This window comes from Lytechinus pictus, chromosome 1 (assembly GCF_037042905.1).
Source record: "Lytechinus pictus isolate F3 Inbred chromosome 1, Lp3.0, whole genome shotgun sequence".
Classification (NCBI taxonomy): domain Eukaryota; kingdom Metazoa; phylum Echinodermata; class Echinoidea; order Temnopleuroida; family Toxopneustidae; genus Lytechinus; species Lytechinus pictus.
The window spans coordinates 7,662,462-7,689,226 of NC_087245.1; the positions used below are offsets into that span (position 1 = coordinate 7,662,462).

At 35.3% G+C, this 26,765-nt stretch overlaps 1 protein-coding gene across 1 annotated transcript; it reads right to left on the reverse strand.

The window, feature by feature from the left end:
- Positions 1 to 1,606: 1,606 nt before the first annotated feature.
- Positions 1,607 to 24,455, reverse strand: LOC129256764 (atrial natriuretic peptide-converting enzyme-like). The gene is made up of 9 exons (XM_054894935.2): positions 23,517 to 24,455; positions 15,273 to 15,437; positions 12,295 to 12,393; positions 11,499 to 11,600; positions 9,346 to 9,705; positions 8,900 to 9,074; positions 5,032 to 5,291; positions 4,083 to 4,225; positions 1,607 to 2,959 (listed from the first exon to the last, which is right to left on the reverse strand). The coding sequence occupies exons 1-9, from the start codon at positions 23,854 to 23,856 to the stop codon at positions 2,783 to 2,785; spliced, it is 1,821 nt and encodes a 606-aa protein (XP_054750910.1). The 5' UTR covers positions 23,857 to 24,455; the 3' UTR covers positions 1,607 to 2,782.
- Positions 24,456 to 26,765: the final 2,310 nt, after the last annotated feature.

Here is a 26,765-nt window from a genome sequence, read left to right on the forward strand (position 1 = left end):
ATGGATCATGGGACTGCTTTCTACAATTGATTACATTGGTTTATGTATTGTCAACGTCAATCCCTCAATCAGTTGCTAAGCTTCATGGGCTAAGCTTTATGGGCCCTGAGTAATGCCTTGCAACATGAAGAGATACACTCAAACTTCCAATCAGTTGAGCCTTCGTAGCTCTTCGTTCTCTAAGAATTACTTGTCTATTTAAACTGGATACTACTAGTAGTTATATGTAGTGATCAGGGTTTGCTCAGACTCGACACCTGTAAAATATCCCTAAAAATACCCCCCCCCCCCCTCTCCAGCATCATAATTTCAAGCAAATGACGTCCAACTTATGGCCGATTTTACTTCTTTTTTTGTTGATAAACCCATGATAGAGTATATAGTTTTTTAACTCCATCATTTTACTCACTCAAAAGTGTTCAGAAAAAGTGAGTTTGGTTGTTAAAAAAAAATCAGCCTTCTCAGCACCACCCCCATTGTACCAATTGCATATTCCATGTTAATGGGCATTGGAGTCAGATGAATGTATTTAATCTTAGTTTGCATCATATTCTATCAACTTAATGTAAATATTTATTAAATAAACAAAATGAAACATATTTATGACAGCCTTTGTTTTTTTTCAGTCTGTAAGACATGCAAAGTTCAGAAGCCAGTAAAATCAATCAGATTTGGTGAGGATTTTCTGAATTCCAGATTAAAAAATGATTTCTACCACAAACTTCTTTTCTGTTTTCTTATTATTATTCATTATTAACCCTTCATTTTTATTTAACAAGGAGTTCCATGAAAATACTATCCCTTTCATCTTACATTGTACTTATCTGAAATTCTTTACATTTAAAGGTGAAGTCCACCCCAAAAAAAAAATTGATTTGAATAAATAGAGAAAATTTCAAACAATCATAAATAACACTGAAGACTTCATAAAAATCAGATGTAAACATAAAACTCAGCATTTTAAAGTTTTTCTTTTTTTAAGTTGTACAAATGCTAGACATGAGAATGCAATTGAGGCAGCCAATAAATTCTCACTCATTTTCCTAAGATATTGTATTTTATTGTAGGAATATGAAATACATGTACTCTGTTTTTTATCCAATGATGTACAACTTTTTATCATGGAACATCACTTTTATAATTTGTTGTGATTGGGGGTAATTTATCATATAATATTAATAACATACAGAGGAAACAGAGTGTTATATCATTAGCTCTCTCATATGCATACTGAACGGATGTACATATAACTATTTGGAAATAAGCAAAAATGTCAAATTTCATTCTTATTTCACATTAGATTCTAATGAAATTTTCATAGATTTTTGTGCCCGTTTGCTTTCTTTATATATTTATTCAACTTAATTTTTTGTGTGCGTAGACTTAGCATTGAAGGTAGTAAGTCTTCGTTTTGAAAGAAGAAATTTTTGTTTGTCCTTGTGGTTTGATTCTCAACATATTTTTATTTCATTTCCTCCACCCACTCTCCCTTGCCCACCCCCACTCTATCTCTCTCTATCTTTCTGCTATCTTTTTTTTAAACTTCCCTTAAATTATGTTTTTCTATTCTTAGACTTAAAAATAAAAAATGTAAAGAAAATTCATGTAGTTTGTACTCTAAAATATTTTATTTTCACGGCACATCAAGATATTTGACATATATGTAACACTAGCAATCTTGTCAATATCAATATATATGTTTCAAATACATTTTCAAATATGATATAAAGCATTTTATTTTCATTCTATCTTTGCACTCTAAAATTTTTTTTCCTTTACAGCATACAAAGTACAAATGTAAATCGTTATTACAAAAAATATTGAAATTTGTATACAAGATAATTATATAATGATTTCAATCAAGTTTTCCCCAGCACTCTCTGGCCATGCTCATGTGGATTTCATTCATTTCTACTATTCATTTCCCTTGATCAATTCTTTTCATTCTGCCATACTCCTCTTACATATTTTACTCTTCTTTTTACACCTCTGTGTATCCTCATTTTGTTTTTCTTCTTGTTTTCCCCTTCCTCCTTATTGAATTCTTTTCATTTGTTATTCCCCCTTTCTCCTCCTTCCCCTCCTCTCCTCTTCCTCCCATTTCCTTCTTGTTCTCCTTAATTTGTTTCCTTGGTTGTTCCAGAATTTTACAGCATACACAGGGAGAAGGGACCATTGTCTCACACTCATCATCAATTATGTACACAAAATATTTATTGAATACGTTAACGTTGGTGTAGTATCACAGCAAATGATCATACCCTATAATTTGGTGGTATGACATACTTATGCAAGAGTTTTTTTTTTTATCAACATTGTGGGGGGGGGGATTGTCGGCCCACGGACCTCTAGCATAAACATTTTGATCAAACGCGAGTGAAAAACAAATTCACACACATGTCCCAACACAGTCAAAATAACCTTGAATAATTTGCACGTTTAATGGGTTATAAGTTGTGAATAATTTTTCAGTTGTGTTTGGTTCCTATATTAAATTATTTAAGAGAGCTGCTAGCTTAGCCACAATCCATTGAATGGGAAACAAGATTGTGGAGTTAGAAATTCTTTGCTAAACTTTTAAATACTAGTAGCAAATTCCATGATTGTTTTAGGAAGTGAGAATATGCTCCAGAAATAATTAAGCAATTCTTTAAGTGTCTAGGTAGTGACGCCTCTAAAAAGTACATGGAAGGCACATGCTCAATCGTTTCATCGGGGGGGGGGGATTATAATAAATTTCTGCTTTTTATTAAGAATTCTAAGAATTCATTAATTATTTTAATTAATCTCGCGGTCTGTATCGTTCCATAACACCTCTCATCCATTCAGTAGCAGTAGAAACACGGGCATATACTCCAGGGTAGCCCCGACGAGCACACCCATATCCGAAGCTTGTAATACCTACAAGGTGTTGACGTCCATCACTACCCTCGCATATCAACGGTCCACCGCTGTCACCCTGTGTGAAAGAAAAAAATGAAATAGTCAGACAGAGATAAATTAAATCAAAATGAGGGAAAGGATGAGTTGTTGTTGTTTTATTCACTTTAGAGTTTAGACCTGTCTATAGAAGATTATTTGTTATCTCTGAGGAACTGAATCCATTTACAGTCCTGTTGTTATATACGGCGCGTTCTCCCCAAAATGTCCCTCTGACATCGGGCTGAACTAATTCCAAAATATATAGTATTCTCAATTAAATGTACAGGAATATAAAAGTTCACTTCATGTTCTAACTTCTATGAAAATTTCATTTGTCTCGCTTAAAGGGATGGTCCGGGCTGAAAATATTTGTATCTAAATAAATAGAGTAAAATTCACTGAGCAAAATGCTGAAAATTTCATCAAAATCAGATAACAAATAACAAAGTTATTGAATTTTAGAGTTTATAAATATTTTGTGAAAACAGTTATATGCACATCGTCATGAATATTCATTAGGTGGGCTGATGACACATCCCCGAATTCTTTTTTCTTATGTTATTACATGAAATCATAAATGTTTAATTTTTTCATACATGTGTAAATGATGTTCTCTGTTATGATGAAATAAGTTGTGGCAATGAATAACTAATGCACTTAATCAGTTGCCAATACAATTGTTTTAGTTCTTGGTAGAAATGTTTGGAATAAACCTAATTTCATATAATAGAATACAAAAGAACAAGTGAGGATATGACATCATCAGCCCACCTAATGAATATTCAATCATGACGACATGGCTAGAACTGTTTCACCGGAATAATGTACATCTTTAAAATTCAATAACTTTGTTATTTGTTGTCCGATTTTGATCAAATTTTCAGCATTTTGCGCTGTGAATTTTACTCCATTTATTGAGATAGATATATCTTCAGCCTGGACCATCCTTTTAATTCAGCAGTTTTGAAAAAAAAAACATTCTGTCTATGGCAAAAACATAAATTATAGTTTAATAAGTACTTATTACAGTACAAGCAATGTCCCTTCCCTTAGATAAAGCATGAGATATTTGATCTTCATATAACAATGTTCTACCAACAAGACCAAACATCTTCTATGTCAATCAATTTAGAAAGAAATGCATTTAAATCATCTCATACCTGACACGTATCAATGCCACCAACCATATATCCTGCACAAATATGAATTCTGTCATCCAATTCCCAGTCGTATGCAGCATTACACTCATCGAAATCAAGCAACTTTACATGGGCTTTCTGTAATGTGTTTGCTACGTCCCCATCTAGTAATTGGAACGAAGAAAAAAAATTGTTATTTTTAAAGTTTCAGCTTGCAATATGGTACTCCTACATGTATGCATCGCTTTTAAGTATTAGGTTTTGAGCACGTTTTGAATGAATTTTCCTGCATGTACTCAACAATTTACAAGTAGGCCTATGAATGAGAGTCTAAATGTTCAAATGCATGTATGTATAAGCGTTAGTTTTCATATTCAAGAATTATTCATTACGGGGTAAACTATAGGGTAAAAAGGAAGTTATTGAAATAAAAGAAGTTGTAAATGGTCAATGAAAATCAAACTTTGTAAAATTACCTAAAATAATTCAATTACCAATTTGTATGATTAGTTATGGTATCTATGATACTTTGCTCTTTGATTGTTCTCTGTAGTGGCATTACACCCCACCCCCCCCCCCCCTTCTTATACATGTGCTGCAAAACAAAACAACACATCCACTTTACGATCTGTCTCCATTCGCCAGGAAACATGTGCACTCAAAAGCTGACGTTTTGAACAGTTTTTTTTTAAATATATAACTGATGTTGGTTCGTACAAATCGAATATGAATATCGGACAGAAGGCGATGTCCTTAGGCAAGGTGAACAGTCATCATCCATGTGTGACAGGGGGTGACATCACTTCTGGCCAGGTTAGGAAAGAAGAATATCACTCAAATCATAAAGGGAACTTTTTTTATTTTAATCCCGGAATGTAAGTGACTCCCAGAGTAAAGTTTGTTAACCATTCGAAATATTCCCTTTCATATAACACGTTTGGTCCTTCCGATTAAGGCCGATGATACTTGCCCTCATGTGTAGTTCCCCAACCGACGATGTAGCAGTTTCTGTAGGCATCCTGTTCCCTCTGTGACTCAGCTAAACACGCTGGTTGGATGTAGTTCCCGATTGGTGCACCTTCCGCCAGTTTGAGCATAGCGTAGTCGTAATCGGTGGAGTCATCATCATACCATTCATGTCCGATCTGATCCTCGATGTCAGTTTCAAAGCTTGCACGACTCTCACTGTCCAACTCCAGATCACCAAGGGTTATGGAACTGAAAGCTCCGCTGCATTATATCAAAGTATGGATTATTATCTTCTACATATCTATAGACTATACATTAATTACAACAGATGGATTATCCCGGGACTTATCCACTATTTAGAATCCAAGGTGACAGGAAAAAGACTAATGGGCAGCATATATATATCTATATATATATATATATATATACAGTGCGTCCCAGAAAAAACGAAACTGAGATTAAGCGATGATTTATCATAACTTAAAGGGGAATCCAACCCAAATAAAAACTTGTTTTTATAAGAAAAAGATAAATCAGACAAGTTGATAGGTGAAAGTTTGAACAATATTGGACAAACAACAAGAAAGTTATGAATTTCTAAAAGTTGTAAATATTGGTAATCACTATACCCATGGAGACTTCAAATTGGCCGCATATGGGATGTCATAGTGATGTAAGGCAAGGACTACTCTTCCATGTACTCCCAATACATATTATGGCTAAAATGTCATTTTTCCCAAAAGTTTTATTTCAAATTATATTTTTCTTTCATGAGGATATAAAACAATATACTACCTGGGTTATATTTAGATTACTGCCCCAGGGGAATGGGTACTTAGGAGAAAACCACAAATCCCTGATAATAAAGTACATGGCCTATGGGAAAGTTGTCCTTGCCCCTGGTCATAATTTACTTACCCAGTTGCCAATTTGAAATCTACATGCTATTAGTGATCTCAATTTTGAAGCAGCTATAACTTTCTTATTGCTTGTCCGATTTCTTTCAAACTTTCACCATTCTGTTTAATTTATTTTTTCCTTCCCAACACAACATTTTATGGCCAAGGCTGGATTCCCCTTTAATCACAAATACAATAGACAAATGACCTACCATTGTAACGCATGAGTGAGCAAAAACAATTTGAAGAAAGGATCCCAAAAACTCATTTGGCGGGGGTATCTGAATTTCAAAAAGAAAATCACATGCCTAAAAAGTTCAATGTCTGCTCTTTTATTTGATACCTTAATCACAAAAAATGGTCAAGAAGTAAAAAAATTATGTTCCCTCGAAGCAATGCTTGTATTTCCATAATTTCATAAAATAAACGTGTTTTCGCCGGTTTCTCACAGAAGCTATCGCATGGTTAACAAAAGACTTGATGCATGGCTGATCGTCAACAAAACGGAGTGTCGAGTGAGTTTGAACGCTAGCCTGTAAAACCTCTTCATTTTATGAAATTATTGAAATTCAAGCCTTATTTCAAATAACCAGAACTTTGTTATTTCTTGACCATTTTCTGTAATTGAGGTATCAAATTAAAGAGCAGATAGTGAACTTTTTAAAAATGTGGTTTTCTTTTTGAAACCCAGATACAGCCCGCCAAATGACTTTTTGGTATCCCCTCTTCAAATTGTTTTTGCTCACTCATGCGTGAATGAGAAATAATATAAGTAATTTCAGATGAAAGAGGAGATTCTAAGCTTTACAATGGTAGGTCATTTGTCTATTGTATTTGTGATTAAGTTATGATAAATCATCGATAATCTCGGTTTCGTTTTTTGTGGGACGCACTGTATATAAAGTGTGACTTTGGAAAAGAGAGAGAGGCTGCAAGACAGCAATATTGTCTAACTCCTTTATTAGGCCAAGCTTTCGACCGTGTAACCGGTCTTCCTCAGGGCTTTGAGGGACACAAAAGAATATAAATAACGAAAATAAGGATGTCATGCAACAGAAACACAATCTAAACAAGCATGCAACGGAAACAAAACAAAATCAAACAAAATAAAACAATTGTGTAATATGTAAATATATATATATATATTCCGGGTGATATTCATTTGATATTGAATTTTAGTAGCTTCACATTCGCCCAATCATTTGTGTCGATTGATTGTCATGTATCATCTATCTTGGCTACATGTGTTTTAATTGGGAAGATGCCAAATTATACAGTTCATCTCTGTGGTTGAATTAAAGAATAATATTTTTCAGTTTACTTCTATTTATCATCCCTGAAGCAGTGGCGTAGCTAGGATTTTTTCCCGGGGGGGCACTGGGGGGTCCTTGCTTTTTCAGGGGGGGCACCAGCCATTTTTCCGGTGTGTGTGTATGTGTCCACAAGGGCGGATCCGACTTTCGCCAATAGGGGACGGGGCCCGAAATTATCTTCACCTATATCAGTCACTTCTTAGTTTTATTCTTATAAAACAACATAAATATGAAATAATCTCATAAGCCTTATAAAAAGTGCGAGCGCGAAGCGCGAGCGATTTTTTTTTTTTTTACTTTAATGTATTTTTTCCTGAAAATTTAATTTTCTGGGCAATGTTATGTGTGATCCTGAACAAGATTCGTATGTAACTAGATGGTTACTGCGAACGCCAAGCGCGATCAGAAATTTTTATCAACTTTTCTAGCATTATAGAAAAGGGACCTGTTAATGAATGCTTACAGTTACCCACGAAGATGGTATATATTTCAATAATGCGAGCGCGAAGCGCGAGCAAATTTTTTGACATTCCGACCTAAAAAATGGTCATTCTAAGCACTTTTTGTATTAATAAATGGGATAGGTATGTAATTAAATTCGCGCTTGCAATTGATGCGAGCGCGAAGCGCGAGAGGAAGAAAATTGAGATTTTAGACCTAAAAGCGAGACACTCTATTCATATTTTGTAAGTCATAAATACGATATAGTCAACTGGGTATCATTAATAATGCGATCGTGAAGGGTGAGCAGACAATTATTGATATTCTGATGTGAAACTGGATAATTTAAGTACATTTTAAACAAAGAACATGCAGGCTATCGCGCATGTTTTAGATTAAGACCTAGAATCTGGGCATTCTGAATACATTTGTTTAATGGAACATTATGGAATACACGTAGACAATATGAACTTGGCAAATCAAACAATGTGACCACGCAGCGAGAGCTTAAAATGCTGATATGTAGACCATAAAACGGACATTTTACAGAGCACTTAAATTTGTAAATGAAAAAAAAAAGAGTGAAAGCTCGATGTCCGAGCTAAAATATGTTTTGCATATTGACTTCAAAACTTGCTCCATATCAGCCTATTGAGCAAGATATGAAACCCATCCAACAGGCAATTCAGGCGCGAAGCGCCAGCAAAAATTTTATACAGTAACATGAAAAGATTTTTTTTTAAATTGCAAGTCTTCCCCTCACATTATTTCATTCACTCGTCTTCCTCCTCTTATTTTCCTCTTCCTTTTTTCTTCTGTCTTTCTTCTTCTTTTCCTTTTTTCTTTTCTTCTTTTCCTTTTTTCTTTCTTCTTCTCCCTTTTTTTTTTGCTCTGCCAATTTTTTCAGGGGGGGCACCTGGGGGGGCACACCAAATCTCAGGGGGGGCACGTGCCCCCCCAGGCCCCCCCGTAGCTACGCCACTGCCCTGAAGCTCAGACAGTGCTATTGATATGTGTTTATAGCAACTTATATGTGTCGCCTGCAAATGATCATCTTGAGAACCATTTCAAGAAAATTGTCATCTGAACATAATTAGTAACATACAGTTCTGGACACCCATATTTTTATGCCAATTACCAAGTAAAGCTGTAAGATATGATACTCGTCAATAAAGACGGCAAATGTTTTTGAAAGGCTCCCTCTGGTTTTACTTACACACAATGTGCTGCAGTAACAGCCCATCCTTCATGGATTAAAGTAGCTCCACAGACGTGATTTCGACGGCTGCGTAAGGAGCCAATGAATGGCCACTCTCCATAGGTGGCATCAACACCCCCAACCACTCGGTTGAATGATGGACGTTCACCACAAGATCCTTCACCAGCAAAATCTATCACAAAAGAAAATGGTAATAACCTTCATTGGTTTCTTGACAGGTCCGATGAATGCCAGACATTTATTTATATTAGCGTAATTACATCTTACAACATTATGAACATTTTATTCTTATTATGTATATAACCCCACGCCGTAAAGAAGACAGATTAGACTTTTAGTTAAGGTTTTAAACCTTGTACAGTCGCATGCCATCGCAGCTCTTCTCATGTCGAGACTTATAAAGGAAGAAAAACAAATCTTCGACATTGATCTCCAAAACCCACCTCCTTCAGGTCCATCGCAGAAATATCCATCGTCATCTGGGTTCTCATCACTGAAAGTGTGGCATTCTACCGGCCACTCTGCATCAACAAGAGTCTCGTAATCCTGTCGACAATTCTCTTCTATCTCATAGCAAAGAGACCTACACATCCTTGGGACGGTTGAGGAACCAGAAGTGCACTGAGGGAAGAGCGAACTACAAGCTGCCGTAAGGAACATCTCATGGCAGTTGCCAATGCGTCGCATGATCCGATACCATCGTTTGGCGTTCCTCCGAGATGGGGAAAAGGTGTTGGGGAAGTACGATTTCTTGTAGCCGAGCCGTGCAGAGCATTGTTTGTGGTTGAACTTTTTACAGAGGGCTGTATACAATGATAATATTAAAGTTGGTTTGAAATTGTTATTACTTTTTTAAATGAAGCTTCCGTGCAGTGCGTATTATTATATTTCTTTAATTCCTATCAGCACAATGAAAATAGCTGTTCCCAATCGGTCTCGCGATTAATTCCCTTTTACCTTGATGAAAATGCCCAAAAGAGTTTCAAGTGACGTAATCGGTCTTCCCGGTCCTCTGACTGAGCTATAAGTTTGACCATGGAAATTAGTTGTATTTCAATGCTTTTACAATGCATGTATAACTGTTCAAACATTTTAAATTGTTACTGTTGTGGACCTATTACATGGCTAAATCGTATCATATACAAAGGATAGTTCACTTTGTGTCAAGGGTGAAGCTTTAATAGGAATTAGTCATATCTCTCATCAGATGTTTGTATGGTTGGTTGCAAGTCTGATGCTGTGTCTCTCTCTCTTGCGGAGTACCACAGGTTTTGTGGGTTGGACAAATCTCTTTAGATCTATTTAGCTAGAATGCAACAAGTTCTGTTAAGGTGGCATAAAGTACCTCATTTATCCAGACTACTTGTAATTTTCTTTAACTCAGATCAAAGGACTACAAAACGTGCTAATTATGGTTGATATTTACAATTATTTACAAAATATCGGGTTTATTCGGAAATACCTGTCTCGACATGCCACACAAGAATTAGTACATAATTTCCTCCCGTTTCGATTTTGCTCATTCTCTTTCTTTAATCTTCCCCAGAATCAGTTATTAAAACTTCAGAAACTTAAAAATGCTGCCGCTCGCATCGTATCTATCCACTGGGCGCATTGTGCAATCCTTAAAGTGGCTCCCTGTTTGTGAAACAACGTATTATTTCAAAGATTTTTTTTCTAAATTACTTTCCACTGTGTGTATGTTTCTTCTCCGCAGCTGTACCTAATTTAATTAATGCTACAACCCTTCAAGATCCTTACGTTCCTCCACTTCCAGTTCTTTTGTTTCTAAAACCTGGGGGACATGGCCCTGGGAAGCGGGCGTGCTGAAGAACTCCCAAAATTTTCCTCGGGGTGCTGCGTATACAGGTATATATTCTCCAATTCTCCATAGGCAGCAACCCCAGGTATTTTGGAAGATATGGAAAAATTTAACCAAAATGACCTTTATTTTGTGTGAAACTTTTTTTTCCAAATTTCTCGGGAGCAAGTTGATTTCCATTATGTCGTGGAAACCTTTTTTTGTTTGTTTGATTGTTTGTGTTTTTGCTTTGTTGTTTGTTTTGTTTTTGGGGTTTTCAAATTTACATCAGCAACTGCACTTTTTAAAAATCGTTCCCAGGGCCCTGCTGTGGGATATCATTTTGTCCATGCACAGTTGCACTCATCCTCTAAGTTATGGAACCGCGTTTCTTAGACATTAAAAAATGTTCAACTTCTAACACTTAAAAAAAAACACCTACAAACATTTCTGGTCATTTCTTAATATCCTTTAAAATTTCTTGAAAAGCGCCTCGAATATTCAACAGAATGGATTTGACTCGATACAAGTCTAATGATAAAGCAATAATAATAATTATAATAACAAATAATGATGAATGAATAAAACAATATATTATTATTATCATTATTATTGTCATTATCATCATCATCATTATTATTATTTTAACTCCTCATCCTCTTACTACTACTACTACTACTACTACTACTACTATACTACTACTACCACTTCTATCATTATTATTATTTATATGAATTGTATTATAAGGGCAACCAATCTTATCGAACCCCCAAATAACGAATAATCTCTACTTACGGCAGTCTGTTTCATCCGAGAAATCGATACAGTCATTGACGCCATCGCATACCAGATCGTCAGAGATACATATGTCGTTCGCACAGGAGAAATCATCACAATCTGAATTGGATATGAAATAAGTAAATTGACCTCGGACTTATTCTGCATGAGAACTGTTACTATAAGCCCTAAGTACAGGGGGTGTCACCATATAAGGTGTAGCAAGTGGGGAGCAAAAGAATACGTTGGGGATAGTTAGGGTTGACAAGAAAAAAACCCTACTATTTACAATTTTAACTTCATATTTTGTAGAGGCAACGGAGCCGCACCAGGGCATCAAAGAAAAGGGCATGGGGCCACTAGGGGCCCCATGCCCTTTTCCTTGGTGCCGCCACTGCCTAACTGTTCTAACTTTGATTTTGTTATAGTTTGCGTTGTAATTCGGGGGTATTATAACATCACTAGTTGCAGACAAATTAGTATTCTGAGCAGTGTTTGTAATTTCCGTTACAATTCATCCAAGTCGCGCCCAAATACTTCAACCAATAACAACGCTCCACGTGGCGAAGGTGCGGGAAATATGTGCAACTTCCATGGCATTTTGATAACATACAGTTGCTTATCGGTTATACACATGTTGAAAAACAGTCATTCAATATTATATATATACATATATACATACATACATACATACACACACACATACATCACAACATACACACATAGATGGAATACAAAATTAGACACTATAAAATGTTTAATAGCTTAGCAAAATTACAACGTCGTATGGAGTGCATAGAAAATTTAGACTTACCACCACAGTCTGTTTCATCACTCAAATCTTCACAGTTGACAATACCATCACACAGGTCATCTTCAATGATTTTCTGCTCGTTTTCACAAGTCATCACATCTACAAAAATTAGAAGGTTCAAGAAACTGATAAAATTGAAACAAGATTTAAAATGCTTAAACAAACGATGTGGACGGTGAACGTAAAAATTTTGAAAGATGCATCTATACACGACTTCAAAACTTTCTTGATAAAAACAGAATTCTTTGTAATAATCAGTTTGGTTTCAGAGCTGGACATTCCACTCATCATGCTATCTTAGATATTTTAATGAAAGTGTCAAAAGCAATTGAAAACAAAGAGATTATTATTGGACTGTTCTTGGACTTTAAAAAAAGCATTTGACTCCATAAATCACAAAATACTCATTATGGAATCCGTGGTGTTACTTTAAACTTATTTAAGTTATTTGAGTAACCGCAAACAATTAACCGTGTACAATTATAAAAACTCTAATTATCAAACTGTTTCTTGCGGTATTCCGCAAGGATCAATCCTCGGTCCCATACTTTTTTTTGTTTACATCAATGATTTAAATTCAGTATCTCCACTATTAAATTGTTTGTTATTTGCAGACGACACCAATATATTTTATAAACACAGTGATGTGAAATGTCTTACTCAAAACTTTAACTCTGAACTTTCAAAGGTTAGAAAATGGGTTGAAGCGAATAAATTACAACTTAATTATGAAAAGACCCATGTGATGCTGTTCAATTCACCGAAAAATAGTGCAAAACAAAAGAAGTAAATATACATATTAATGGCAACTTAATTCATCATGTAATACAACACAATTTTTAGGAATTAGTATATAGACAAGGATTTAAAATGGATGACACACATTTCTGAGGTTTTAAGGAAAGTTTCCAGAACAATAGGAATAATGAGTAAACAAACTGAAAGACATTTTACCACAAAATATTCTTCTTACATTGTATAATTCATTGATTTTTACTTTACATATCTTATTGCAATATTATTTGGGGATCATGCAAGCAACACTTACTGAACCGCATCTTTCTTCTTCAAAAGAGAGCAGTTCGTATAATATGCCATAAACCCTTTCTAAGTCATAGCAGACCTCTTTTCTTGAAATTAAATATACTCCCAATTTCTTTACTACATGATTTTCAATTATCTGTTTTTATGTATTCCTATTATAACAACCTTTTGCCTAATTTGACAACATTTTCAAAACAATAGAGATATACATAGATATAATACTAGAAATTCAGCTGATACTCGTGCAATATATGGTCATTATTCTTTCTCAAACAATATATTTTTATGTAGGGGTCCCATTATTTGGAATAAGCTCCCTCAAAATATTAAGCAGTGCAAAACCCTTCAAAGCTTTAAAAGACATTTAAAAATACATTTAATGCAGAAAGTCTAATAGTAATACTGATATAGATACAATTGTATACATATTATGTTTGTTTGTTCTGTATTTCCTTACTGCGTTTGTTTTTCAATTGTGTTGTATTGTGTTAATTTCAGGATCACTAATTTATAAGTTCCTTGTAACTTTTCAGTGATCCTTCCACTATTCTTAAATATACTCATTTGTGTTATGTATTTTATTGAAATATTCATACACTGTACTTCTTGATTTGTATATTTTTTATGAAGATTGTGGTAAATACAGTTTCAATTTCAATTTCAACGTGAATTGGAAATTGACCAAAAATAAGCTGTGTTTTGGGGTGGGGAAAATCAGAAATACTTTCGTTATTTGGGCTGATAGTATTCAATAAGACAAAGTGTCTCGGATTATTTAATATTATGGTCTCAAACATACATAATGAAAACTGAAACATAAACCCGCATTTTTTTAAACAGGTTACGAATTATATAATGTACAGATAATTAGTTCATTAATTAGATATTTGACAGTAGGCCCAATTACTGGACAAATAGAATGTTGTTGGCAATTTAGGGGTTTAAAGGAAAGCAGTAGTCCTATTAAAAACAAAAACAATAAATCAGATTATTGTAACAATACAGACTGGAATGATAAGAATTGCATTTTTCTTAATCACTAAGACCCCATAATCAGTCTGTCTAATGAAGCAATGGCAGAATGAGTAAAAGGTTTGGGGCTCAACCTTTGCGAGGAGCGAAGCGATCAATTCTGAGGGAGTGTATGGTCGAAATAATAAAAATTGAGCGCGCGAAGCGCAAGCTAAAAACTGTTGATATTCACACCTCAATACATGGAAATTCTAGCACTTTGCCAATAAATCCAGATCTCACTAAATAATTGATACGAGCGCAAAACGCAATCTAAACAAAGGATTACACTAAAATAATTCACTAAGTAGTGACAACTTTCATTAAATACTTCCGGATACCCAGATGCCAAGATTAAATTTCTAAAGGAAAAATACCATTAATAAAAGAACAATACTAATCTTAAATCATAATAACAAATCAAGATTTAAGCAGAACAGAGGTGAAAATGAAAGGGGGAAAAAGAGACAAAAAAAATTACCGTGAATCGAGTGATACCCATGCAGTATCCCCCCTTCCATTGTCAAACCACCCCCCCCCCCCCCATGGGCGGAAAGAATCCCAGGGGGACGCGTCCCCCTACCCAAAATAGTAGGGGGACGCAATATCAAATGTCCCCCTCTGTTTTTGGTCTGTTATGATGGAAAGAAATGCATCATTCAAAATCGAAATAAAACGTTTATTTTGGACGAGATGACCTTACTTTTCGGGTGAAAACCTTTATTAATTTTTTTTTTGGCTTGCTTGCTTGTCAAATTTATATTGGTCGAAATGACCTGACATTTGGGGTGATAGACCTAACCTTTTTTTTTTGTGCTTGCTTGTCAAATTTTCCAGCCCCTTTGGGGAGAGATTTCCGCCTATGCCCCCCCCCCCCCCCCACACACACACACCAGTGAAAGTACCCGGTGGAAGTAGCTTACCCGACTTGTGAACGACAGTGATGTTGAAACCGAAGCCGAGATCGCGCACGCTTTCATCTGTAATGAAAGCTGCCCACATGGTACGACCATCGGAAATAAACCTCGTGCCTCGTCTTAAAGTCCCTGTCAATTCACCATCTGGGTCTCCTGGCTCGTCACCGTTACCTGAGGTTTAGAAGAAAAAAAATTAAGTCTTTCTTTTTTGCGTGTGTTATCATATTGCTCATAGGCCTTATAATAATTTTCATTCACAAAATGCTCGATATAGATGATTGACAAGAATAAAATCACGTTAAAAACTAATGTAAATCAGAAATAAACACCAAAATATGACTGAATCAGAATCTAAAAATTTCATTTATATTTAACTATTGACCAATACAATTTATTTTCTTATATTTCTTCATGAATATTAATCTTCCTTTTTCTCTTCTTTTCCGCTTTGTTTAAAAAACTGATAGATATTCTTTCATCTATTTTCACGTCTAAAGGTTTCATGTTCAACAATATGAGTTGGAGTGAGATTAAAATTCTAATCTGACAAAAGTGAAGGTACCACTCAGTGTTTGTGTTTGCTTTTAATTTCAACGTATTTAGAGCAACCTTCGTGTATAGGCATCTTGAAGTGTTGCGTTGCTTTGTGGTACGGTGCGCAATGTCATTTTTACATCCATGTACGTGTGCGCTGACCCAACCATTCGAGGGAAATCCCCCCCCCCCCTCGGAATGGTGCCTTTAAAGCAACCTTTCGAGAAGGGGGATGCTTTTACGAAAGGTTGCGTTATGGTCATCAACAGATAATCCCTCTGTAGCAGAGGCGTCAATCCGGGGGGGTAGGCTATCGCCCCACCACCGAAAATATTGGGGGCGGCAAGCATAGCGTTTTGTCCCCCCCCCCCTATAATTCCGTAAGTGCAAAAATAAAATAAAACTATAAAGTTACACAGAAATTGGCAAATTAACCAAATACAGTATAAAATTAGTATTTTACATTTATAGTACGATACAAAATTAAGATTTTCCGCGCGCTCCGCGCGGGAAATGATTTCATCTATCATTGGAACTTGTTAAGGTACATTTACGCATGAATTTCAATATATAGGCATTCTTTTTTGCCAATGAATAAACAAGAAAATGGCAAACGCTCTTTTAATAGGCGGATCCAGGTGAGTTATGTATACCTCTAAGTTGATTTAAAAAAAACTTCTTAAAATTCCCCTTTTCATGACAGTTTTATCATAAATTTCGGTACGCGATTTGCGCTCGCATTGTTGAAAAAAAAATCATATGTACCCATGCATCCTATTCATGATTAAAAAAGTGCTTACAGTATCCATTTTTCAGATCTTAATATCAACAAATTTCGCGCCCTTATAAGGCTTATTAGATATATGAATGAGATAATAATATCCATGAATTCCTAATAATGATATTGTCCCTTTTTTCAGAATGGAATATCGACGAGTTCATCTCGAGAATAGGAAGATGAATAGGAAAGTAGTCATTATTTTTTATATTATGACAAAATGTCCTTAAAATGTCACGATCCTAGGTCAAAGATAATTTTTCAAAAAAAATTCAGCTCGCGCTTCGCGCTCGCACCTTTTATTAAATGCTCACCGTAACCACTTCACAATTTACCTACACAGTGCTTGAAATAATGCTTAAATTTACCCTTTTTTCGGATCGGAATACCACCTTTTTCAGCTCGCGCTTCGCGCTCGCATTATTGATTTTCATAATCAAAGAAATATATTTAGAATGCCCAGATTCTAGGTCTAAATCTAAAACACGCGCACGCATGTTTATTGAGATACACAGCTTGTTCTTAATTTAAAGGGATGGTCCGGGCTAAAAATATTTATATCTTAATACATAGAGTAGAATTCGCTGAGCAAAATGCCGAAAATTTCATCAAAATCGGATAACAAATAAAGTTATTGAAGTTTAAAGTTTGGCAATATTTTGTGAAAAAAGGTCGTCATGAATATTCATTAGGTGGGCTGATGATGTCACATCCACACTTTCCGTTTTCTTATGTTATTACATAAAATCATAGTTTTTTTCATTATTTTATACTTGTGTGAATAATATGTCTCCCTTATAATGAAATAAGTTGCAGCAATAAATATATAATGCACTAAATCAGTTGTCAATCCAAGTTTTCTAGTTATTGGAGGAAAAAAAAAGAATAAATCTAATTTCATATAATAAAATACAAAAGAACAAGTGGGGAATGTGACATCATCAGCCCACCTAATGAATATTCATGACGACTGTTTAAAAAAAATATTGCTAAACTTTAAGATTCAATAACTTTGTTATTTGTTATCCGATTTTGATGAAATTTTCGGCATTTTGCTCAGTGAATTCTACTCTATTTATTAAGCTATAAATACTTTCAGCTCGGACCATCCCTTTAAAACCTGCTTGAATAATCCACTTTCGCGCTCCCATTATTAATGTAGGAAATACCCAATTACCCATCCTTTTCATGAGTTACAAAACATAATAATAATAATCAGTGGCGTAACTACGGGGGGGCATGTGCCCCTCCCCCCCCCCCCAAAAAAAAAAAAAAAAAAAAAAAAGGAAAAAGGAGAAAAAGATGGAGAAATGAAGAGAAACGTAGCGGGAAAGAAGAAATTATTGTTCATTATAATAATAATTATGTTATATTGCATAAAAAAAACATTTTTCATAACTTTATGAAACAATTTGCTCAGGGCCTATGTTTTCATTGTTCCTGGTGCTCGCATTGTCTGTTTAACGAGATATATAATCCCGCTGTACTAAAACCTCCCGTTTTCAAGTCAATATACACCAAATATATTTCCTCGCACTTCGAGTTATTATTGTTTTATGTAGTGACGTATGCTTCTTTTTCATGACTACTTAAAGTGATTGCCCCATTTTAAGGACTTAATATAACAAATTTCCTGTCCGTGCTTACGTTCGCATTAGTGGATTGATAATATATGCCTGCTCATCATGAATTTCTAAAATCAGTCCTTAAAATGTCCCTTTTTCTAAGCTAAATCTGAATATAAAAAAATGTTCAGCTCGCGCTTCGCGCTCGCATCATTCGGTTAGTAAAATACGTATGGTCTTAGTGAATTCCTACAAACAAGCCTTAGAATGCCCCTCTTCAGGTCTGAATTTCCTAAATATTCAGCTCGCGCTCGCAATATTTGATTAGTGAGATGCGTATGATAATCATGATTACGACTACAAAAAGATTTTCGTGTGTTTAGATGTAATTTTAACAAAATCAGCAGACGCTTGACACTCGCATTAAATGACTATGGAGAGATATGTTTACTTTTAATGGATTCCTTTAAAAAAAATATCCCTGTATGGGGTCAAAATATACAAAAATTAAAGCTCGCGCTTCGCGCTCGCATTGTTTAGCGAGACAGGTACGTATCATGATTACAAAAATTTGCTTATAATGTCCCTTTTTGGGTCTGAATATCAAAAATTTTCAGCTCGCGCTTCGCGCTCGCATTATTTGATCAGTGACATACATATCCGTTTAATGCACTGTACTTAAAATGTATCTATTAGGTCAGTATACCCAGCAACTAAGTGACTCAACATTTTTGCTGGTGCCCCCCAATGCCGTGACCCACGGTACGCCACTGATAATAATAGCGGTATATTTACCCAGGGTAGCCAACTTCAGTTCTGAAAACTGTTCTCCCAGCGGGCCCTGCTATTATGGCTGCCTAGGCGCTCAAGCATTCAAGCAATTAATCCTGCCGGGTACCAATTCACCTCACCTGGGTCGAGTGCAGCACAGTGTGGATAAATTTCTTGCTGAAGGAAAACACGCCATGGCTAGGATTCGAACCCACGGCCCTCTGTTTGACAGGCAAGAGTAAGAACCACTAGACCACGACGCGCCCGCATGAAAAAGTGTCCCATTTTAAGGTCTAAAACTCATTTTTCCCGGTCGCGCTTCGCGCTCGCATCAATTGTTTAGTTATATACCTATCTTGTTCATGATTACAAAAAGTAGCTAGAATGTCCAGTTCTTAGGTCGGGGTGACAACATTTTTCAGCTCGCGCTTGCAGTAAATATTTAGTTATATACGCATCTTGTTCAGGATCACAAACATTGCTAAAAATATTCAATATTTTATATATATATATATATATATGTGTGTGTGTGTATGAGAGTTTGTTTGTTTTGTGTGATCGAGTGCCTTTGGAATGTTGATTCTTGATCTTGCCCCCCCCCCCCCGCCATCTAAAAAAAAATGGATCCTCTTTAGGTACAATTTAGTCTTATTTAAAAAGGAAATTTTAACACGTATCTTAATTTTTGAATTGTGTTTATCAATTCTATACTTGTGTCCTGTAATATTCTTTAGTTCGTTGTGTCATGGTTATTATATTATGTACAACATTGTGAAATGGAAAGCAATACATGTAATGAAATCAAATTAGAGTTGTTTTTATATCAAAAATACATAAGTAGTCATTATTTTTATTATTGTTAACATCCCGATCAAAATTATCATTTTATTTTATGTGAAATCGCAAAGTGCATCCACTAAACATACAATTGCAACTTTTCAAAACATTCACACAATCACTGATAGTTTTGCATATTCGTGATGACAATATATACTTTAGGGGGTTTTCCAAAATGACATCGATATCTTTAAAGTCCAAAAACACCCCAGAAAAATGATGATTTGAATAAATAGAAAAAAATAAAACTAACAATTCGCTAAAAAAAATTATCAAAATCTGATGTTAAATAAGAAAGTTATGACATTTTAAAGTTTCGCTTATTTTTCACAAAACAGGTTAAACAGTTATTATGCACATCTCAGTGACATGCAAATTAGACAGTCGATGATGTCCATCACTCACTATTTCTTTTGTCTTTTTTTAAATTATACAATATTTCATTATTTTTACAGATTTGACAGTAAGGACCAACTTGACCATATAGTATTAAATTATCAAATTCCACATGTTCAGGGAGGAATTAATCTTTGTTTCACTTGAAAATGAGGAGAAAATTTTAATATTTCATATAATAAAATACAAAAGAAATTGTGAGTGGATGACGTCATCAGTCTTCTCAACTGCATACCGACCATTATGTGCATATAACTTTTGTGAAATTAAGCGAAACTTTAAAATGTAATAACTTTCTTATTTTACCTCCGATTTTGACGATATTTTCAGCGTTATGCTAGTTTGGTTATTCTTTTTTTTATTCAAATCAACTTATGGTTGGGGTGGACTTGTTCTTTCAGGACGTTCCACAGTTATTATGTGCTTCATGATCCGTGCATATTTTTACATTCTGCGCGCTGACGTCAAAATGGATGAACAGGTGATTAATCAGCTCTAGGTATGAGCTGATTTTTTATTCTTTTTTTCATTATCTGCACTCTAACAGCAGATCCGATGTGTTATTTTATGAAGCTAATAAACTGGAATTTTTCCATGGACCATTTTTTTTAAATCCCTCTACAATTAAAAAAAACACTTTACTCTGTAGTGCTGCAAAGTATGACGAATATGACCCACTGAACTAGAACTAGTTCGGTGATATGACCCCGAGACATAGAGATGTATACATTAGTATACATCTCTATGCCCCGAGATTAAATAAATGGTAGAGTGGTTTGGAATTTTTCCTCACATAGATGCAAAACTTTTGGCGCGTTTTGGGGTGTTTTAAAAAGCACATTTGCTCTAATAAAATTGCTGATAGTTTGAAAACAAGCTCATGAACCCATATTTTGTTTGTACATCTTAGATATACCTTCCTCTACAACTTTGCAAAGTTTGGTGAAAGTGACATGAGTTTTGAATAAAGTGCAGCATTTATTGTACTTCTGAATTTGTTATTGAAATTTTCACATTTTTGAGATTGGGTTTTTGTTATCTTTCACATCATTTTTTACAACTGACAGTGCTGTTAGACCTAAAACAGCAATCAAATAGTAATATAAATAGATTCTCCATCTTAAGGATACAATTATTAACTATACTGCGAAATTTGATGAAATTTGTATGGATTTTGACTTAGAGGTTTAAACTCATTGTAGTGATCTCGTGAGGTCTAAAAATGCCAAATTCTTAAGAACATCCATTTGGGTGAACTTTGAAGCTATATAGCCAAAAATCAAGCACATGGACCCAAGTTAATTTTTACACATTTGGAATATTCAAGTGCCAAAGTATCTATGTGCTAAGATTGGTGAAAAGTACTTGGATTTCAGGGGCGGATCCAGCTCCCGCCAATAGGGGGGGGGGCCGAATTTTTTTTCACCCATATTTTCCCCGATCGGCCGCTCATAGTTGATTTTTGTTTGTTTCTTTGAAGGGGTTGTCCCAGTGGCGAAATGAGATTTTAAAAAATCGGGGGGCTTGATACGGCGTATTGCGCAAAATTAATAAGAAATTGCGAGCGAAGCGAGCGTGCAAATTTTTTTTTGACATTTGTGATAGATTTTTACATAACACTTGGAAACAAATAGTCCTATATTTCTTTCTTATCCCTTTCCTTTTCTCTTTTTTTTTCTTGCTCGTCAAAAATGGGGGGGGGGGGCAAAACGCCCATGTCCTTACAGTCATTTCTTAGCTTTATTCTTATAAAGCAACATAAAAGTGTAATAATCTCATAAGCCCCATTTTTGAGTTTCCTGTGATTTTGTCCTGAAAATTAAAAATTCTGGGCAATGTTTGTAAACCTGAACACTATGCATATTTTAAATATTAAATGATGCGAGCGCGAAGCGCGAGCTGAAAATTTTTGACATTCCGACCTAAAAAATGGTCATTCTAAGCACTTTTTGTAATCGTTAACGGTATAGGTGAATAACCAAACAATTGGTGCTAGCGGGTAGCGCGAGCGGTAAAAATGAGATTTCAGACCTAAAAATTTGACACCCTATTCATGTTTTGTAAATCATGAAAAAGGATGGGTAATTTGGTATCTTCCTACATTAATGATGCGAGCGCAAAGCGCCAGCAGAAAAATTTGATGTTCTGATCTGAAACTGGATTATTTTAGCACGTTTTGAATAAAGATCAAGCTGCGTATTCAATAAACATGTGTGCGCGTGTTTTAGAGTTAGAGAGAATCTGGGCATTCTGAATACATTTCATTTTTTATTATGAAAATAAATAATGCGAGCGCGAAGCGCGAGCTGAAAACATTTGATCCGGTATGAAAAGTGTGAATTTAAGCACGATCTTAAGCACTGTATAGGGGAATTATGAAGTGGATGTGGATAACACTTAATAAATGACGCGAGTGCGAAGCGCGAGCTGATATTTTATTATCATTTTGACCTAGGACCTGGACATTCTAGGCCTAAGGACATTTTCTAATCATATGAAAATTATGACTATCTTCCTATTCCTCTTCCTAAGCGTGATATGAAACTTGTGGATATTCCTTTCTGAAAAAGGGGCAATTTAGTTATTAGGAATTCATGTAAATTTTATTATCATATTTATTAATGTAATAAGCCTAATGAGTGAGTGAAATTTGTTGACATTGAGGCCTGAAAACCTGATATTTTAAGCACTTTTGTAATGATGAATAGGATTCATGAGTTGATATATTTGTAAAAATTAATGCGAGCGCAAATCGCGAGACGAAATTTTTGATAAACTGTCATAAAAGGGGGATTTTAACTAGTTTGTTATATAATTGATATATAAAGAATTTTATGGAATAAACAAAGACAATATGTAGGCCTACTTGGCAAATCAAATAATGCAAGCGCACATCGCAAAAAGCTGCAAATTATATTCACAACATAAAACGGACATTTTACAGAGCACTTTAACAAATAAATTTGTAAATCAAACAAAATGATGAAAGCTCGATGTCCGAGCTGAAATATGCTTTGTATATTGACTTCAAAACTTGATATTTTAAGCTACATATCAGCCTATTGAGCAAGATGTGTATCTCATCGAACATGCAATGCGAGCGCGAAGCGCGAGCGAAAATTTAATATACTGACATTAAATATTTTTTTTAATCATTTTCCAAGACTTTCCCTGACCTTATTTTATTCACTCGTCTCCCTCTTCTTATTTTTTCCTCTTCTTTTTCCTCCTTTCTTTCCCCTTCTTTATTCATTGCAGAACCATGAAGCATAGAAAGATATATTGATATTCAAAATAATGTGCAAGTTCTCCATTGTGGCATTATATAGCAGAGAACATTTTCCCCGGACCCCATTGTATTTTACTCACCGACATAAAGGTAATCATAATCGAATTCAAGAGCGAAATAATCTACGAGTAAGGCCACACGATAGTTATTTGGTGCTTCTATAATCCAAATACACTGTAAGTTATTTGGGTATGGGGCATCATCGTCGCTTTCGTGCGAGGTAATCCATTCGTAGTCGCCAGCAGACATCGAGATGGTCTCGTTTCCCGAACAACTCACGATCCTCGCGCGATCAAAAAGGACATCATCGTTGCGATTCGGCTTCTTCTTTGGGGAACGTTCATCGGCAGAAACCTTCCCCAAAGTTAAGAAGAAACACGCCACGATCAGGAGCAGTATAAATCCTGCTGGTCTCATCATGACTCGAAGATTCTTTAGTAATCTTCTGGTGAATTTCAGCAGGCAAATCTAGCTGTAATTGCTCCCGCTCTTGTATCAACCTAGTTCCTTGCCGTCCAGTGGTTGATATCAGCAACACTCCTATGAAAGACTTATTGATATCGACTCAAGTGATGGCATCATTGTTGCGTAGCATGCAATGGGAGTCTAACACTTTCCTTGGTGGTACTCAAAATCGATTTGGTTTTAAAAGAGGGACAGGTCCTTACAAAAGAATAGTAGACGTTGATCGATACAGGCGTCAGAGCAAATACATCTTTGCTTGGCAACAAAGAACATATCGAATCCTAAATGCATAGTTCTTTGATTCGGCAATATCCTCATCAGCATTATCACCTTCAAATTGATAAGTTAAATAATTTCCTGATATTCATGATTTACATTTTGTTCGGCCATTTTGATAAATGAACTCAAAAATATTATTTTCTGACTTCAAACTTCACAGGAATGGTGTATGCCTTGGTAGATTATTGATTATGTAAAACTATTGATTCTTGTCAATGGTTTTGTCAATAAACGTATCATGCAGACCCATCACATGATGATGAGCCCTTCAACGTATATGGTCGCATTTCTTTCATGATTACTTTATAATCGAGAGAGATATGGAACCGCCACAAAAAAAAATCGAATTCAAATGAATGTCAATCGACAACGCAATATGAATATAGCAATCAAATTCGATTCAATACCTATAAGTTTATTCATTTTTCTGTTACCTACATGACATATTAATATCCACGTCCAAAAAAAAGAATGCTGTATTTCATCAATGTCTTGATGAAAGAGGCCTGGGTGCACTTGATTTCAGGGGTGTGCGGTCTCGAATCTTAATACATAGGGACCATAACCCTAAGCGATGAAAAATTCTTCCAAATCTGATAACAAATAACGAAGTTATTGAATTTTAAAGTTTAGACATAAATAATTTCGTGAAAATGGTTATGCACACCGCCAATATGCAATATGGTGGGCTTATGATGTCATCCCATTTCTTTTTTTATAAGTTATAACATGAAACAGTGGCGTACCGTGAGTCACGGCATTGGGGGCACCAGCAGAAGTTTTGAGTCACTTAATGAGCGCGCGAAGCGCGCTCAGTTACCAGGTATACTGACCGAATAGAGATATTTTAAGGACAGTGCCATTAAACGGATTGATCAAATAATGCGAGCGCGAACTGAACATTTTTGATATTCAGACCTAGAAAGGGACGTTATAAGCAAATTTTTGTAATCATGTTACTTACCGGTCTCGCTATACAAACAATACCAGCTCGAAGCGCAAGCTGAAATTTTTGTATATATTGACCCCAAACAGTGACATTTTAAGAACTACATTTTAGGAATCCATTAAGAGTATACATCTCTCACCATAGCCATCTAATGCGAGTGCCAAGCGCTTGCTGATTTGGTTAATTAGAATTACATCTAAATATACATGAAGCACTTTTTGTAGTCATTGTAATCATGATTATCATACGCATCTCACTAATCAAATATTGCGAGCGCGAGCTGAAAATATAGGAAATTCAGACCTGAAGAGGGGCATTCTACAGCTTGTTTGTAGGAATTCACTAAGACCATACTTATTTCACTAACCAAATGATGCGAGTGCGAAGCGCGAGCTGAAAATTTTGATATTCAGATCAGAAAAAGAGACATTTTTAGGACTGATTTTAGGAATTCATAAAGAGCAGACATATCTCACCAATCCTTTAATGCGAACGTAAGCACAGACAGGAAATATTTTATATCAAGACCTTAAAATGGGGCGATCACTTTAAGTAGTCATGAAAAAGAAGCATATGTCACTACATAAAACAATAATACCTCGAAGTGCGAGAAAATATATTTGGTGTATATTGACTTGATTTGACAACGTCACGTTTCACAAATATACTTGAAAACTATAGAATTCCGAAAAAATATTTGATCTAATTATATCTAGTTAAACAGACAATGCGAGCACCAGGAACAATGAAGACATCGGCCCTGAGCAAATCATGTTTCATAAAGTTATGAAAAAATGTTTTTTTTAATGTAATATATAGTAAGATAACATAATTATAATATAATATAACATTATAATGAACAATAATTTCTTCTTTCTCAATACGTTTCTTTTCCTTTCTCCCTCTTTTTCTCCTTTTCCCCGTTTTTTTGCCAGCCGATGGGAGGGGGGGGGCACGTGCCCCCCATGCCCCCCCCCCCGTAGTTACGCCACTGACATGAAATCATAATCATTTCATGTTTTCAAAAATGTGCATATGATGAAATAATGTCTCACTTCAGGCGTGTATCAAGGATTTTGCACCCCGGGGGCCCAAACCTAATTTTGACGCCCCTGTGTACTTTTCGAAAAATGTTGGGGTTTCAGTTTAGTTTAACTTCTCATCAGAGTAGGCCTTACTATAATTATGTAAGCGGGAGCTGTAATTTACCAGGGGCGGATCTAGCTTTTTCCAATAGGGGGATATTTTCATCAATATTTTCCTGATCGGGAGTTAAATGCTGATTTTTTATGTTTTTTTTTTTGAGGATGTCATTAAAGACTAACGGGGTTTATTAACGTATAAGCTTCATTCGGGGGTATTTTAGTTACTTTAACCTGAATATGAACGTTCTGAGCAGTTTTTGTAAGCATAAGCAGGATGGGTATCTATCTAAACAAAGCGAGCGCGAAGCACGAGCTGAATTTTTTTTATATTCTTACCAAAACTGGACATTCTAAGCACTTTTTGTACATGAACAGGATGTCCTTCTAACTAATCATTCGATGCAAACGCAAAGTGCGAGCTGATATTTTTTTACATTCCGACCCATATCTGGACTGAAGAGCGAGCCAATTTTGATATTCTGACCTAAAAT

Excerpts from the sequence above, each read along its gene's own strand:
- LOC129256764 (XM_054894935.2), bottom strand. The coding sequence starts at position 23,856 with ATGATGAGACCAGCAGGATTTATACTGCTCCTGATCGTGGCGTGTTTC. Across the intron at positions 11,601-12,294 it reads TGATGAAACAGACTGTGGTG|ATTGTGATGATTTCTCCTGT; the intron begins GTAAGTCTAAAT and ends TATCCAATTCAG. Across the intron at positions 4,226-5,031 it reads TTGGGGAACTACACATGAGG|ATGGGGACGTAGCAAACACA; the intron begins GCAAGTATCATC and ends TCCAATTACTAG.